The 18,240-nt window shown below is 48.4% G+C and overlaps 1 protein-coding gene across 1 annotated transcript in view; it reads left to right on the top strand.

The window, feature by feature from the left end:
* The window catches only part of NRBP2 (nuclear receptor binding protein 2), a 177,985-nt gene that overhangs the window by 104,368 nt on the left and 55,377 nt on the right, over positions 1–18,240 (top strand). The window contains exon 7 of the mRNA XM_040355086.1: positions 5,710–5,733. Within this exon, the coding sequence (XP_040211020.1) occupies positions 5,710–5,733 (24 nt within the window). The remainder of the gene's footprint in view (positions 1–5,709; positions 5,734–18,240) is intronic.

The raw sequence follows: 18,240 nt of genomic DNA, 5'->3' as shown, positions 1-18,240 counted from the left end.
GTACTCAGTTCTGACAGAAAAAGATCCATCAAAAGCATAACAATAAATCACAAGGTAGTAACAGATACAAATGGGAACAGTACTGTGTACAGGTGTGCCCTATGGGTGAGAAAATCCCTACGCGTTTCGACCTTAGTAGTAGCGGTTTTATTCAGGGAGTAATAATTTTTATCGCAGCCATAGGTTCTATAAAGAGAATACATGCAAGTAAATAAAGGAATAAAATAAGCAAACAAAGGGAGGTCACATACACCCCAGTGTGGTCTCTTAATCTCCGGGAGGCCGTCTATATACGGCCAACGGCCTCCAGCCACTGAGATGTCCGCCAGGCACCCGCGATCGGCGGTTACAGAGACAAGGACGTGGATCTGTGTGTGTAAACACACAGATCCTTGTCCTGTCAGGGAGAGAGGAGACCGATGCTGTGTCCCTTGTACATAGGGACACAGATCGGTCACCTCCCCCAGTCAGTCCCCTCCCCCCCCCCACAGTTAGAAACACTATGCAGGGTACACATTTAACCCCTTCCTCACCCCCTAGTGTTAACCCCTTCAATGCCAGTCACATTTATATAGTAATTAGTGCATATTTATAGCACTGATCGCTGTGTAAATGTGAATGGTGCCAAAAATGTGTCAAAAGTGTCCGATGTGTCCGCCGTAATGTCGCAGTCCCAATAAAAAAATCACAGATCGCCGCCATTACTAGTAAAAAAAAATAATAATTCTGTCCCCTGTTTTGTAGGGGCTATAACTTTTGCGCAAACCAGTCGCTTATTGCGATTTTTTTTTTTTTAACCAAAAACATGTAGAAGAATACGTATCGGCCTAGACTGAGAACATTTATTTTTTTTTTTTTAAATTGGGCCATTTATTATAGCAACAAGTAAAAAATATATTTTTTTTTTTCGCTCTTTTTTTGTTTATAGCCCAAAAAATAAAAACCGCAAAGGTGATCAAATACCACCAAAAGAAAGCTCTATTTGTGGGGAAAAAAGGACGTCTATTTTGTTTGGGAGCCACGTCGCACGACCGCGCAATTGTCAGTGCCGGAAGCTGAAATTTCACCTGGGCAGGAGGGGGGTATATGTGCCCAGTAAGCAAGTGGTTAAAGCAAGAAAAGAGAACACCATTTTTTTTTCCTATTTTTATTATTATTATTATTATTATACAGGATTTATATAGCGCCGGTGTCCTGTCAAGAAATGCCCCCTGTCGAATAATGACCACCTGGTACTGCGCTTGCGCAATACGGAGCCGCCGAACACCGCCTGAACATCAGAATTTACGATCAGCTGTAGACGGCGCCTGTGCACAAAAGCCGACATTGTGCCACACGCTCCCGATGCTCGTGAAAGGGGCGGATTTCTTCACGATGGGCGCGTGTGAGGGGCGGATTTCTACAGAAGGGGGCGCATTTTGTAATGATGGCCAGTGCTATTGCTTGTGTTAGCTAGGAAAACAATCTTTCAGCCCCCGCCCATACGCGTTACGTCCACCAATCCAGACGTCTTTAGTAGGGTTACCCATATGTGTTAAAGGGGTTGTAAAGGTACAATAATTTTTTTTCCTAGATAGCTTCCTTTTCCTTAGTGCAGTCCTCCTTCACTTACCTCATCCTTCCATTTTGCTTTTAAATGTCCTTATTTCTTCTGAGAAATCCTCACTTCCTGTTCTTCTGTCTGTAACTCCACACAGTAATGCGAGGCTTTCTCCCTGGTGTGGAGTGTCGTGCTCGCCCCCCTCCCTTAGACTACAGGAGAGTCAGGACATCTACGTTGCAGATAAAGGAGCTGTGTGTTAGTGGGCGTGCTGACTCTCCTGTAGTCCAAGGGAGGGGGCGAGCACGACACTCCACACCAGGGAGAAAGCCTTGCATTACTGTGTGGAGTTACAGACAGAAGAACAGGAAGTGAGGATTTCTCAGAAGAAATAAGGACATTGAAAAGCAAAATGGAAGGATGAGGTAAGTGAAGGAGGACTGCACTAAGGTAAAGGAAGCTATTTAGGGGGGAAAAATTACCTTTACAACCCCTTTTAACATCACTGCCCATGTGAACTTGTCCCATAGAAAACCATACCCACTTCGGCCCAGGAACTTTTGGCTGCTCAATGACCAGGCCATTTTGTGCGATTCGGCACTGCGTCGCTTTAACTGACAATTGCGCGGTCGTGCGACGTGGCTCCCAAACAGAATTGACGTCCTTTTTTCCCCACAAATAGAGCTTTCTTTTGGTGGTATTTGATCACCTCTGTGGTTTTTATTTTTTTGCGCGATAAACAAAAAGAGAGCGTCATTTTTGAAAAAAATTCAATAATTTTTGCTATAATAAATATCCCTCAAAAATCTATAACTTGTTTTTCCCTCAGTTTAGGCCGATACGTATTCTTCTACATATTTTTTTGGTAAAAAAATCGCAATAAGCGTTTATTGATTGGTTTGCGCAAAAGTTATAGGATATAGTTTTATGGCATTTTTGTTATTTTTTTTTTTACTAGCAATGGCGGCGATCTGCGATTTTTATTTTATTTTTTTATCATTACTGCGACTTTTGACGCTATTTTGGGACCATTGTCATTTATACAGCGATCAGTGCTATAAGAATGCACTGGTTACTGTGTAAATGACACTGGCAGTGAAGGGGTTAACCACTAGGGGACAAGGAAGGGGTTAAAGTGGTAGTAAACTCTGTACTACCACTTTAACCTACAGGTAAGCCTATACTAAGGCCTATAATAAGGCTTACCTGTAGGTAGGGTTGTCCCGATACTGATACCAGTATCGGTATCGGGACCGATACCGAGTATTTGCGGGAGTACTCGTACTCCCGCAAATACCCCCGATACTAAAATAGAATACTTGTTTCCCCCCCCCCCCCGCCGCAAACCCGTCACCGCAAAGCCGCCGCCGCCGTTAATCAGCGTGCGGGGAACAGCTTTCGTTTGAATAGCTGTATCCCCGCCACGTATAGACACTCCCCCTTGCGCGGGATTGGACGGATGATCTGTCCAATCCCACGCAAGGGGGAGTGTCTATACGCTGCGGGGATACAGCTATTCAAACGAAAGCTGTTCCCCGCACGCTGATTAACGGCGGCACGTGCGGCATCAAGGTATGGGGGACATGGCTGTAATGTGGGGGACATGGCTGGAATGTGGGGGACATGGCTGCATTATGTGGGGGACATGGCTGGAATGTGGAGTACATGGCTGCATTATGTGGGGGACATGGCTGCATTATGTGGGGGACATGGCTGGAATGTGGGGGACATGGCTGCATTATGTGGGGGACATGGCTGCATTATGTGGGGGACATGGCTGCATTATGTGGGGGACATGGCTGGAATGTGGAGGACATGGCTGCATTATGTGGGGGACATGGCTGCATTATGTGGGGGACATGGCTGCAATATGTGGGGGACATGGCTGCATTATGTGGGGGACATGGCTGGAATATGTGGGGGACATGGCTGCAATATGTGGGGGACATGGCTGGAATATGTGGGGGACATGGCTGCAATATGTGGGGGACATGGCTGCAATATGTGGGGGACATGGCTGCATTATGTGGGGGACATGGCTGCATTATGTGGGGGACATGGCTGCAATATGTGGGGGACATGGCTGCAATATGTGGGGGACATGGCTGCATTATGTGGGGGACATGGCTGCATTATGTGGGGGACATGGCTGGAATGTGGAGGACATGGCTGCATTATGTGGGGGACATGGCTGCATTATGTGGGGGACATGGCTGCAATATGTGGGGGACATGGCTGCATTATGTGGGGGACATGGCTGCAATATGTGGGGGACATGGCTGCAATATGTGGGGGACATGGCTGGAATATGTGGGGGACATGGCTGCAATATGTGGGGGACATGGCTGCAATATGTGGGGGACATGGCTGCATTATGTGGGGGACATGGCTGGAATATGTGGGGGACATGGCTGCAATATGTGGGGGACATGGCTGCAATATGTGGGGGACATGGCTGCATTATGTGGGGGACATGGCTGGAATATGTGGGGGACATGGCTGCAATATGTGGGGGACATGGCTGCAATATGTGGGGGACATGGCTGGAATATGTATGTGGGGGACATGGCTGCATTATGTGGGGGACATGGCTGGAATATGTGGGGGACATGGCTGCAATATGTGGGGGACATGGCTGGAATATGTGGGGGACATGGCTGCAATATGTGGGGGACATGGCTGCAATATGTGGGGGACATGGCTGCATTATGTGGGGGACATGGCTGGAATATGTGGGGGACATGGCTGCAATATGTGGGGGACATGGCTGCAATATGTGGGGGACATGGCTGCATTATGTGGGGGACATGGCTGCAATATGTGGGGGGACATGGCTGCAATATGTGGGGGACATGGCTGCATTATGTGGGGGACATGGCTGGAATATGTATGTGGGGGACATGGCTGCAATATGTGGGAGACATGGCTGGAATATGTGGGGGACATGGCTGCATTATGTGGGGGACATGGCTGCAATATGTGGGGGACATGGCTGCATTATGTGGGGGACATGGCTGCATTATGTGGGGGACATGGCTGCATTATGTGGGGGACATGGCTGCAATATGTGGGGGACATGGCTGCATTATGTGGGGGACATGGCTGCAATATGTGGGGGACATGGCTGCATTATGTGGGGGACATGGCTGCAATATGTGGGGGGACATGGCTGCATTTGGGGACACATTTAAAAAAAGTATCGGTATTCGGTATCGGCGAGTACATAAAAAAAGTATCGGTACTTGTACTCAGTCCTAAAAAAATGGTATCGGGACAACCCTACCTGTCGGTATAAAGAATATCTCCTAAACCTTACAGGTTTAGGAGATATTACCCTCGCAATGCGTTGCTGACTGCAGCGGCGCATGCGCAGCTGGAATCCTTGGCTTAAGGCCCGGCAGCCGCCGGACCATGTCGGAGAGAAGTCTCCTGCGTGCATGCACGGGAGTGACGACATCGCCGCTCAAGCCAATCACAGCGCTGGAGCGGCGATACCCGGAAGACACCCCGAGGAAAGATGACATCTCCCCCGGCGTGGACCAGGTAAGTTCCTCTCCCCTCGTTCCAAGGTATGTATTTCATAATCCGCTAGTATGCGGTGCATACTAGCTGATTATGGCTTTTTCTTTTCAGGTTTAAAAAATATGACAGCGGGTATACAACCGCTTTAACTGTGTCCTAGGGAGCGATTCTAACTGTGTGTGGGGGGGGGGGCGTGGCTATGAGTGACACATCACTGATCCCTGCTCCCGATGACCTGGAGTAGTAGATCAGTGTCCTGTCACAAGGCAGAACAGGGAAATGCCTTGTTTACATAGGCATCTCCCCGTTCTGCCGCTCCGTGACACGATCGCGGCCCATGCATGCAACTAGGTGTGTTCCCGGGAACCGCCATCGAATGGTTTATTATAGGGATATGATATTGATTTTATCTTGTAGTGGAAAGGATCATCCCTCAATATAATGACCTCAGAGTGTTGTGGGCGGGTGATGGGCGTACATACTTTAGATGGGTCCGCTCTCTTTCATTGGGATGGGATTGTAACGATTTCTACGTCTCTGCTTGTATTGCGCACATGTGACTTTACTCCTCTTCCCATCTCTGTACTCATCGCTGTTATTTGTTTCTTTTCTCTCCCCGTCTGGACGTCGCCCCTCCAATGACGCAGTCTGGCACCGAGTATTCGCAAACGGTGAGTTGTGTTTCATTCTGTTAAAGAGACCCTGTCACCAGACCCATTTCAGCAACAATCTCCACCGTAACATTATATGTATATTTTATTGTATTTTATTCATGTGATTTGCCTGTAAAAAAAAAACAGCCCTTAAAAAAGCTGCTTGGTGCCGCCATCTTGGATGCTTGTCAGCAGCCCCAGAGCTGTCACTCCATAGTTCCCCACTTAAAGCGGAGGCCCGCACAAAAAGTGAACCTCTGCTTTTCGGAACTCTCACGCCCCCCTCCGGTGTCGCATTTGGCACCTTTCAGGGGGGGGGGAGGGGGGGTGCAGATACCTGTGTAATACGCGTATTCGCAGCCACACTATTTTGTAGCGGCGCTTTACCGTCGTTATTGCTGCGTGATTCGCTTTTAACCCCCGCTGACGGGCAAAAAAGGGCAGTTTAGGAGCAGTGTATTCACCGCTCCTACAGCGCCTCAAAGGTGCAGCTAGCAGAACTTTTTTTTTTAACGTCCTGCCAGCGCACCGCTCCAGTGTGAAAGCCCTCGGTTGTCGACCGCGCGCTGTAGCTTTACTGCTGCAGTGTGGACTGGCTGGCTTTCAGGGGATATGCTTTATAGCAGAAAGTAAAAAATATTCTTGTTTTTCTTCCCATCATTTTCTTTTTTCATTTATATAATAACAACATAAAAAAAAACAAAGTTGATCAAAAAAAACCACAAAAATAAATCTCTATTTATTTGTGTGATTTATTTTTATTTTTTTAATTTTGTTTGGGTACAGCGTGGCAATTGTCAATTAAAATGCCGTATCGCAAAAAAATAAACGCAGCACACCATACACACATAATTGTTTGTTAGGTACATATTTAACCCCTTGATTGCTCTAGATGTTAACCCCTCTCTGCCCACTGCCCAGTGCCATTAGTACAGTGATAGTGCATATTATTAGCACTGATCACTGTAATAATGGCACTGGTGATGTCAGTGGCAGTTAGGTAATTCACCCAGCATAAGTTAGTGTCAGCTTGCCCGCCGCAATATCGCAGCCCCGTTTATAAGACACTGATCGCCCCCATTACTAGCATAACAAAAATTTTAATTTTCAATAACTATATCCCATAGTTTGTAGACACTATAACTTTCACACAAACCAATCCATATACACTTATTGGAATTCGTTTTTACCAAAAATATGTAGCAGAATACATTTTGGCCAAAATTTTATTAAGAGATTTGATTTTTTTTTTTATGGGATATGTTTAATAGCATATAGTAAGGCCCAGATTCTCGTAGAATGGAGTAAAACTACAGCGGCGTAACGTATCTGGTTTACGTTACGCCGCCGCAAGTTTTACGGGCAAGTGCTTGATTCACAAAGCACTTGCCTGTAAAGTTGCAGCGGCGTAGCGTAAATCCCCCGGCGCAAGCCCGCCTAATTGAAATGATCCGGGTAGGGGGCGTGGATCATTTAAATTAGGCGCGTTCCCGCGCCGAACGTACTGCGTATGGGCCGTCCCTAAAATTTCCCGATGTGCATTGCGCGAAATGACGTCGGAAGGACGTCATTGGTTTCGACGTGAACGTAAATGGCGTCCAGCCCCATTCACGGACGACTTACGCAAACGACGTAAATACTTAACATTGGTTGCCCCTCATATAGCAGGGGCAACTTTACACGTCGCAAATCTAACGTAAACGTCGTATCTTCACTGCGTCGACCGCACGTACGTTCGGGAATTTGCGTATTTTGCTAATTTGCATACTCGACGGGGAAAACGACGGAGGCGACACCTAGCGGCAGAAAAAAAAATTGCATTTAAGATCCGACGGCGTAAGAGTCTTACGCCTGTCGGATCTAATAGTTATCAATGCGTAACTGATTCTAAGAATCAGTCGCATAGATACGCCGGCCCAGATTAGGACTTACGACGGCGCACATGGCGTTGCGCCGTCGTAAGCCCTTTCAGAATCTGGGCCTAAAAATATATTTTTTTGTTTTTTTCATATTTTTCTTTTTTTTTTTTTATATCATTTCACAATACTGTAAAATAACCCAAAGGATATCAAATACCATACAAATAAATCTCTATTTTTGTGGAAAAAAATGATAAATTTTGTTCGTGTACACCGCGCGATTGTCACTTAAAATGCCGTATCACAAAGAAATGGCCTGTTCATGAAGGGGGGGTAAAACCTTCTGGAGCTGAAGTGGTTATTAAATAGGCTTCAGTGATTTTACAAAGATCTGAGAGTCGGAATTCTTCTCTTCTTATAAATAATGAAGCCGTCTTCATTTGATGGATGTAATTCTGCACCGGTAAAGGAAAGTTCCTGAGAAATGGGTCAGACGGAATTTCCGTCTCCTGGGCTCGTGAGATGCAGACCAGCCCCCGCAGAGTCAGCAGATCTGGGCACTTAATGGAGAGAGAATATCAACTGAGGGAGTATTAGAGAGAGGAAGGCACAGCCTGGGCAGCAAGGAGGGAGGGGGAGGGGGCCAAGTGATGGGAACTGGAAGATGGGAAAAGATCTATATCCGATCATTAGCAGGCTGTGCTGGGACAATGGTTTTTGCGGCAAGGCGATGATGCAAAAGTGCCCATTCCTGCCAGGGCCGGTGCTACCACTCGGGTGCCCTGCTGCCTAGGGTGCCCGGCCACTGGTGTTCCTACTCTCTTCTCTCTGCAGCAAGCAATTAAGTCTCAGCATCAGCAGGCAGCCGCCGCTCCGATCGCACATAAAGTCAAAGGCGCAGTGGTGGTGGAGGACTGTGTCTGTGTTCCGACTCCCAAATGAATGGAAGCAAGCAAACATTCATTGATGGGCGCTGGTGAGGCTGCATTTGATGGGCGCTGGTGAAGCAGCCTTTGATGGGCGCTTGGGAGGGTACATTGGATGGGCGCTGGTGAGGCTGCATTTGATGGGCGCTGGTGAAGCAGCCTTTGATGGGCGCTTGGGAGGGTACATTGGATGGGCGCTGGTGAGGCTGCATTTGGTGGGCGCTGGTGAGGCTGCATTTGGTGGGCGATGGTGAGGCTGCATTTGGTGGGCGATGGTGAGGCTGCATTTGGTGGGCGATGGTGAGGCTGCATTTGGTGGGCGCTGGTGAGGCATACTTGCCAACTGTCCCGTTTTTAAAGGGACAGTCCCGTTATTTGGGACCTAGTCCCAGCTAATTTAGCCTGCCGGGACTTGTCCCGGCTATTGGGGAAGGCAGGTGCGGCTTCTGGGTCTCGGCAGGGACCTGAGCCTGCGGTATGTTTGGGATGCAAAGCTCCTCTCTGTTCCCTCCCTCCCTCCTTCCAGTCTCGTACTGTGCGGGGTCCTTGTTATCTCTGACTCAGCCTCCCCCTCCAATCAGCAGCGCGGTGTGCTGTGAGACCTCGGAGGCGGAGCTCACTGTAGCTCCTGTCGGCTGGCCAGAGGAAGGGAGGAGGTGAGTGAGCTGAACTTTTCTGGGAGAAGTTTCCTAGGGTGGATAGTAGTACAAACTTTCAAGGAGATTTTTTCTTAGGAGAAGAATCGGGGGAGATAGTGAGTTTGAGTGTGGGGGAGGGGAGGGGGCAGGGTGAGGTCTGCAGCCCAAACACATTTTGACAGATCACTTCTAAGCATGAACACTCTGTGCAAACATCATCCAATCCAATTGCTCAGACTAGATAATGTGGGGTCATTTATAGCCATTCATGTAACCTGTGTGTGTAAGTGGTGAGTTCACACCTCTGATTGTACATGTATACAGGTTCTGAGTCTGTGCAATCAGAAGTGTGAACTCACCACATACACACAGGTTACATGAATGGCTATAAATGACCCCACATTATCTAGTCTGAGCAATTGGATTGGATACAGAGTGCTATAAACTGGATTACATAGATCTGTACTTACATCTAGTACTGTTGTATGATTCATTGTTTTTAGTGGATGAGTTTTTTTTTTTATTATATCTGACCATTATCGCTATCTGACCACTTCTCAGTCCCCCTCTCCTGTACATACTGCCCCCAGGTTGCATCACCCCCAGATCACATCATACAGACATCACTCCAAGCTGCTTCCTACCCCCCCCCCCCCCCCCCGCTGAGGGACATCATTCCATGGTCACTTTCCTTCCCTTATCTTCCCAACATCACTTCCTGATTACCCCATAGACACCACAAGAAATCCCTCCCCATTATGCCACCGCCATACCCTCCAAACTCCTCTCCTGTACTAACTGTGCCCATCATACCCTCTGCACTCCTCCTCTCCTGTACATACTGCCCCAGCATACCCTCTGCACTCCTCCTCTCCTGTACATACTGCCCCAGCATACCCTCTGCACTCCTCCTCTCCTGTACATACTGCCCCAGCATACCCTCTGCACTCCTCCTCTCCTGTACATACTGCCCCAGCATACCCTCTGCACTCCTCCTCCTCTTCTGTACATACTGCCCCCATCATACCCTCTGCACTCCTCCTCTCCTGTACACACTGCCCCATCATACCCTCTGCACTCCTCCTCTGCTGTACACACTGCCCCATCATACCCTCTGCACTCCTCCTCTGCTGTACACACTGCCCCCATCATACCCTCTGCACTCCTCCTGCTCTCGTGTACATAGTGCCCCCAGCATACCCTCTGCACCCCTCCTCCTCTCCTGTACATACTGCCCCAGCATACCCTCTGCACCCCTCCTCCTCTCCTGTACACACTGCCCCCATCATACCCTCTGCACTCCTCCTCCTCTCCTGTACATAGTGCCCCCAGCATACCCTCTGCACCCCTCCTCCTCTCCTGTACATACTGCCCCAGCATACCCTCTGCACCCCTCCTCCTCTCCTGTACACACTGCCCCCATCATACCCTCTGCACTCCTCCTCTCCTGTACATACTGCCCCATCATACCCTCTGCACCCCTCCTCCTCTCCTGTACATACTGCCCCAGCATACCCTCTGCACTCCTCCTCCTCTCCTGTACATACTGCCCCAGCATACCCTCTGCACCCCTCCTCCTCTCCTGTACACACTGCCCCCATCATACCCTCTGCACTCCTCCTCTCCTGTACACACTGCCCCCATCATACCCTCTGCACTCCTCCTCTCCTGTACACACTGCCCCATCATACCCTCTGCACTCCTCCTCTCCTGTACACACTGCCCCAGCATACCCTCTGCACTCCTCCTCTCCTGTACACACTGCCCCATCATACCCTCTGCACTCCTCCTCTCCTGTACATACTGCCCCCATCATACCCTCTGCACTCCCCCTCTCCTGTACATACTGCGGAGTGGGTGGAGCTTCGGGGAAGTGAGTGTGGTAATTAATTAATAGCTGTGCTGCAAAGTGTCCCTGGAATTTTTTTTCAAATGTTGGCAACTATGCTTTTAAATGTGTTATGGACTGTAGTGGAAATAGCGAAAAGACAGATGGCCCTTACTGAGACACAACTAGAGGGTCTTCCCCCAAACCATCTTCCCCCAAACCACTAAGGGTGTAGACGTGTTGCAGACAGCAAAAAAAAGCATATTTGGGTTTGCCTAAACAGTGGTAGCTAAACATCCAAGCAGAGCCAAACACAGTAAACATTCGTTAAGCAGGAACAGAATCGGTCAGTCTGGAGCAGGTTGCAGACAAGCACGATCTTGAAACAGGCTGAGGATAAGAGAAAAGCAGAAGCAGTGGAGGTTTGAGTCCATACCAAAGACCAATTTGAAAGCAAGTAGAAATAGAGATTCATCAAAGACTAACTGAATACTCTGGCCTCAGTGTAAGGACTGCTAATTGAAGCCATGTGTGGAGGTGCAAGTGTGCAAATCCAACAAGTTTGTTTCCATGCACTGCAGGAGAGTGAGGTAACTACTACACGCCTAATAATAATAATTCACACGAACGGTCCTATCAGGTCCGCCTGTCAATTTTTCAGATGGACCTGATCAGACCAGCCAATGTTCTCTATGGAGTGGCAAATGGGAGATTCATTCCTGTCTATCCGGTGGATCAGATGACATCCAACATCATTTCCATCTGACCACCCCATAGAGAATAGGGCTGTGTCCGCTCTGCATAGCGGAGTGGACATAGACCTGTCACCCGCCTGCTCAGCAGGGATCAGTGGAGAGAGCCCCTGCTGAGCAGGCAGATGCGCATTATGGAGTGCATCCCGTGTGAGCAGGGCCGGATTAACATAGGGGCTATTGGAGCTACAGCTCCAGGCCCCTTTCTCAAGATAGGCCTATTTGCCACCGAAAAAAAAAAAAATCTTAAAAAAAAAAAAAAAAAAAAAAAAAGATCCACTTCGGGGGTTGTAGCTCAATGATCAGAGGTAACAGAAACCCCACATTTGGGGGGTAGACAGGGGAAGACCTACCCCACAACTGGTCAAAATATGGGACAACTATCATTTATGGTTTCGGAGTTACAGGCCTGCTTGCACAGCCTGTCAGAAGCTACATACAGAGCGGCCAGTAAAAATACAAGCTGACACACTGCAGCAGACTGAGAGAATCACAGTGCTTATAATAATTATTTGTATATTACTTATGGTAATTAACCCCTTACCACCCAGGCCAATTCTGACACTTATACTCACCATTCTTGTGGCGTAACATCATCTTTCACATAAAAAAAAAAAAATGGGCTAACTTTACTGTTTTGTTTTTTTGATTTTTATTATTCATTGAAGTGTATTTTTTCCCAAAAAATTGCATTTTAAAGACCGCTGGGCAAATGCAGTGTGACATAAAATATTGCAGCAATTGCCATTTTATTCCCTAGGGTCTCTGCTAAAATATATATAATGTTTGGGGGTTTCAAGTAATTTTCTAGCAAAAAATATTGATTTTTAACTTCAGAAACAAATGTTGGACTTTTTACATTTCCTGCATTTACACACAGAAGTTTGTTCTAAGAAGGAAGTTGGTTACAGTGTTTAATGTTGTTACAAACTTGGCAGACTGCCCAGATTTTTTCTTTACACAAACAGAAGTGTATCCCTTTAAACTAAGAAGGAAGTGTTAGTTACAATGGCCCGGATTCACATACATCGGCGCATATATATGCCGCCGTAGCGTATCGAATATACGATACGCCGACATAGCGCAGAGCGGCGAGCACAGTATTCACAAAGCTAATGCTCCCAACGTTGCGCCGGCGTAACGTAAATTCGTAGGCGTAAGCCGGCCTAATTCAAAGTAGGTGGAAGTGGGCGTGATCCATTTAAATGAAGCGTGACCCCATGCAAATGTTGGGCCGAACGAACGGCACATGCGTCGTCCCGTGGACGCATTCCAGTGCGCATGCTCAGAATCACGTCAAATACTCGTTAAGATACGACGGATCACTGCCTACGACGTGAACATAACCTACGCCCAGCCCTATTCACCTACTACTACGTAAACGACGTAAAATACGACGGCTGTTCCCTGGTCCATACCTTTGCATGAGTTGCGCCTCATAGATGGGGAATAACTTTACGTTGGGGCGTACGACCTACGTAAAATGCGTATATGAATGCGCCAGGCGCAAGTACGTTTGTGAATCGGTGTATCTCACTCATTTGCATATTCAAATCGTAAATCAATGGGAGCGCCCCTTGCGGCCAGCGTAAATATGCGCCTACGATACAACGGCATAGGAAAGTTACGTTGGTTGTAGGAAGCCTATTTTCAGGCGTATCTAGTTCTGTGGGCACGGCGCACAGATACGACGGCGCACATTTACACTTACGCGGCGTATATCGAGATACGTCAGCGTAAGTGCTACGTGAATCCGGTCCAATGTTTCCTGTTAAAAACTTGGCAGACTCCCCAGATATTTTCTTTTGACAGCTGAAAGTCTCTCCACTTGTTATATGAAAGAATCTGCAAACTCTGCATTGGAGATCATCAGGGGGGTTGAATCGAGATCATGAATTTTTAACGATTAATTGTGCAGCTCTAGCAAGGTATTTGCGCAGCAATTTTTTGTGAAATAAACTGTTTCATTCATTAATAAAACACTAAAGTTAGCACGATTTTTTTTGGTATCCTAAGCGATGCTTTAAAAAAATTTTAGGTTACATGTTTAGCGTTACAGAGGAGGTCTAGTGCTAGAATTATTGTTCTCGCTCTAACGATGGTGGCGTATGTAACCTGTGTGTATCTGGCTCTGATACTAGCCAGTGCCTACCCAGCCACTGACTAGTATCTCTCCCCAGCCTGTCACCACACACCCTCTCACCTGCTGACCTGTAGATAGGGGAATCACTCCTGCAGTATTATTGTGTTCTGCCAGTGAGTACAATGATTAGTGTTGCGAACTATAGCTGGCAGCACTGATTGTTTTGGGAAAAACCTAACAGGCTGGTTGTACTCAAGTCAGATAATAGATTGACTTGTGTAAAACCAACTAGCCCATACATAGATCGACTATGGCTGGTCTCTGCATAATTGGCGTAATTTCAATCCATGTATGACCCGCTTAACCACTACGCATTTCCTAAACATCCTTCCACAAACCTTTTAAAATTTTTCCTTCCCAGATTCCTTCATCCTCCTCTCCTGTACATAGTGCTCACTGTCATACTCTCCACATTCCTCTCCTGTACATAGTGCCCACTGTCATACTCTCCACACTCCTCTCCTATACATAGCGCCCACTGTCATACCCTTCACACTCCTCTCCTGTACATAGTGCCTGCTGTCATACACTTCTCTCCTGTACATAGTGCCCACTGTCGCACCCTCCACACTCCTCTCCTGTACATACTGCTCACTGTCATACCCTCCACACTCCTCTCCTATACATAGTGCCCACTGTCATACCCTCCACACTTCTCTCCTATACATAGTGCCCCATCATACCCTCCACACTTCTCTCTGGTACATACTACCCTCTGTCATACCCCCACACTCCTCTCCTGTACATACTGCCCACTGTCATACCCTTCACACTCTTTCCTGTACATGGTGCCTGCTATCATACACTTCTCTCCTGTACATACTGCCCACTGTTGTACCCTCCACACTTCTCTCCTGTACATACTGCTCACTGTCATACCCTCCACACTCCTCTCCTATACATAATGCCCACTGTCATACCCTCCACACTTCTCTCCTATACATAGTGCCCACCGTCATACCCTCCACACTCCTCTCCTGTACATACTGCTCACTGTCATACCCTCCACACTCCTCTCCTATACATAGTGCCCACTGTCATACCCTCCACACTTCTCTCCTATACATAGTGCCCCATCATACCCTCCACACTTCTCTCTGGTACATACTACCCTCTGTCATACCCCCACACTCCTCTCCTGTACATACTGCCCACTGTCATACCCTTCACACTCTTTCCTGTACATGGTGCCTGCTATCATACACTTCTCTCCTGTACATACTGCCCACTGTTGTACCCTCCACACTTCTCTCCTGTACATACTGCTCACTGTCATACCCTCCACACTCCTCTCCTATACATAATGCCCACTGTCATACCCTCCACACTTCTCTCCTATACATAGTGCCCACCGTCATACCCTCCACACTCTTCTCCTGTACATACTGTTCACTGTCATACCCTCCACACGCCTCTCCTATACATAGTGCCCACTGTCATACCCTCTACACTCCTCTCCTGTACATACTGCCCCATCATACCCTCCACACTTCTCTCTGGTACATACTTCCCTCTGTCATACCCCCACATGCCTCTCCTGTACATACTGCTCACTGTCATACCCTTGACACTCCTTTCCTGTACATGGGGCCTGCTGTCATACACTTCTCTCCTGTACATACTGCTCACTGTCATCCCCTCCACACTTCTCTTCTATACATAGTGCCCACCGTCATATCCTCCACACTCCTCTCCTGTACATACTGCCCACTGTCATACCCTTCACACTCCTCTCCTGTACATAGTGCCTTTTGCCGTACCCTTCGCACTCCTCTCCTGTACGTACTGCTCACTGTCATACCCTCCACACTCCTCTCCTATACATAGTGCCCAAAGTTAGACCCTCCATATTCCTCTCCCTCACCTGCACATACTTCCCACTTATATAACGTCCATACTCCTCCCCTATGTCGCTTACCCACAAAAACAGTTCTTTAAAATTATACTGAATACCCTCAATGTTACCAGCTCTAGAATTGGCACACTTTTGTTAGTTCAACTAAAGAAAATCTCAGTCCTCATATTTGTTCTGCCCCATTATTAGTACTCACTTATTTTTGTGATTACTACTGTGATGTATAGAGGAACATAGGGGATCTCAGCTACTCTAAATATAGCACTTGTAAAAAAAAGTGTCCATGAAAATATTTTTTAAATGTTGGCAACTATGGTGAGGCTGGGCGCTGGTGAGGCTGGATTTGCTGGTCGATGGTGAGGCTGCATTGGATGGGCACTGGTGAGGCTGCATTTGATGGGCGCTTCATTAAAAAGGTGGGTTTTACATAGGCAGGGAAAAGGGGGTGGGGTCAGGGGTGGAGCCGGGGGGCGGCAAATTGTCTTTGATGGGTGCTGGTGAGGCTGCATTGGATGGGCGCTGGTGAGGCTGCATTGGATGGGCGCTGGTGAGGCTGCATTGGATGGGCGCTGGTGAGGCTGCATTGGGTGGGTGCTGGTGAGGGTGCATTTAATAGGCACTGGTGAGGGTGGATTTGATGGGCGCTGGTGAGGCTGCATTGGATGGGCGCTGGTGAGGCTGCATTGGATGGGCGCTGGTGAGGGTGCATTGGGTGGGCGCTGGTGAGGGTGCATTTAATAGGCACTGGTGAGGGTGCATTTAATAGGCACTGGTGAGGGTGGATTTGATGGGCGCTGGTGAAGCTGCATTTAATGGGCGCTGCTGAGGCTGCATTGGATGGGCGCTGGTGAGGGTGGATTGGATGGGCGCTGGTGAGGGTGGATTGGATGGGCGCTGGTGAGGCTGCATTGGATGGGCGCTGGTGAGGGTGCATTGGGTGGGCGCTGGTGAGGGTGCATTGGGTGGGCGCTGGTGAAGGTGCATTGGGTGGGCGCTGGTGAAGGTGCATTTAATAGGCACTGGTGAGAATGCATTTGATGGGCGCTTCATTAAAAAGGTGGGGTTTACATAGGCAGGGAAAAGAGGGGTGGGGTCAGGGGTGGAGCCACGGGGCAGCAAAATTAGGTTTCACCTAGGGTGTCAAAAATCCTTGCACCAGCTCTGCTTCCTTCTCTATACACTTTATTGGTCACCTGATCCTCGCACCTTTACAAGCTTGTTGGACATTCACGCCCAATAATATAGAGGTTCTACCTTTTTGCTGCCATAACAACCAGCCCTCTTCTGGGAAGGCTTTCCACATGACTTTAGACTAGAGTGACCTTTCTCAACCGGTGTTTCATGGAACCCTAGGGTTCCTCCAGGGGTAGCTACGTTCTCCGACTCATTGATCGCAGCGGTGAGTCGGGACACGTCCCCTCTCGCCACCCGTAAGAACGATCAAGCGGTTGACCAGCTGCTATGATCATTCTTATGGTGTAGGGCAGTGGTCTCCAAACTGCGGCCCGGGGGCCAGATGTGGCCCTTTGCTTGCTTTTATCAGGCCCTTGGGGCACTAGGTCTTCCACCGATACCAACAATGAGGTACAGTTCCTCCAACTGACATCAATGATGGGGCACAACTCCACCCACCAACAAAGGAGCACAATCTCACCCAATGACACAAACAATAGGCCACAATTCCTCCCAATGATGGAGCACAATTCTTCCCGCTGACATTTAAGACGGCGCATTGTTTATTGACGTTGGGACCTTTTCTACTCCCAATGGCCACAGTCCGGCCCGCCAAGATCTGAGGGACAGTAAACTGGCCTCCTGTTTAAAAAGTTTGGAGACCCCTGGTGTAGGGAATCGCTGGCTGAAAAAGCCGATATCTGAATGATGCCTGTAGCTGCACCCGTCATTCAGATATCCCCACTCAAAGCCCAGGACGTCATATGACGGCCAGCCCGTTGGCAAGCGGCTAGTTTGTGAAGCATGACTATAGATGACAGCAGCCCAAGGTTTTTACAAGTGTAGCGCCTGGCTACTTTCATAGGTATTTAGGGGACAGATGCCATTGGTTTTGCATCGTCGTCCCCGCCGCCATCCGACCTGGGCAGTCGTCCTACCACCCCCGTGTGTGGCCCTCCTGGACGGGGTATGTGTTAAAGTGTTCCTGGTTGCGGGACCACTTTGGTCCGGAGCAACTAATCTATCTTGTAGCTAGGGTTGCCACCTGTCCAGGATTCACCCGGACAGTTCGGGTTTGGAATCATGTGTCCGGGTTTCAGAAAGCCTGAAACCCGGACACATTATTTAGCCTGAACTATGGCTTGCCAGCAGGGTTTATAGCTGCAGTTGTCTCTTTCACACTGAGTGAGAGTGGGCTCGATCTACACCTATTCCCCTCCCCACCCTGTCACCTCTGTGTCTGCCCCACACTCCAATCCTCAGTGCTGTGCCTTAGAAAGGGAAAGTTGGGGCCGGAAATTTAAAGTCCAGCAGCCTCAGATACATCTGGATGAGAGGTGCTAACTGCCAG

This window comes from Rana temporaria, chromosome 5, assembly GCF_905171775.1.
Source record: "Rana temporaria chromosome 5, aRanTem1.1, whole genome shotgun sequence".
Classification (NCBI taxonomy): Eukaryota; Metazoa; Chordata; class Amphibia; order Anura; family Ranidae; genus Rana; species Rana temporaria.
The sequence above is the reverse complement of the archived record's forward strand: the minus strand, read 5'-3'. Positions and strand labels throughout refer to the sequence as shown.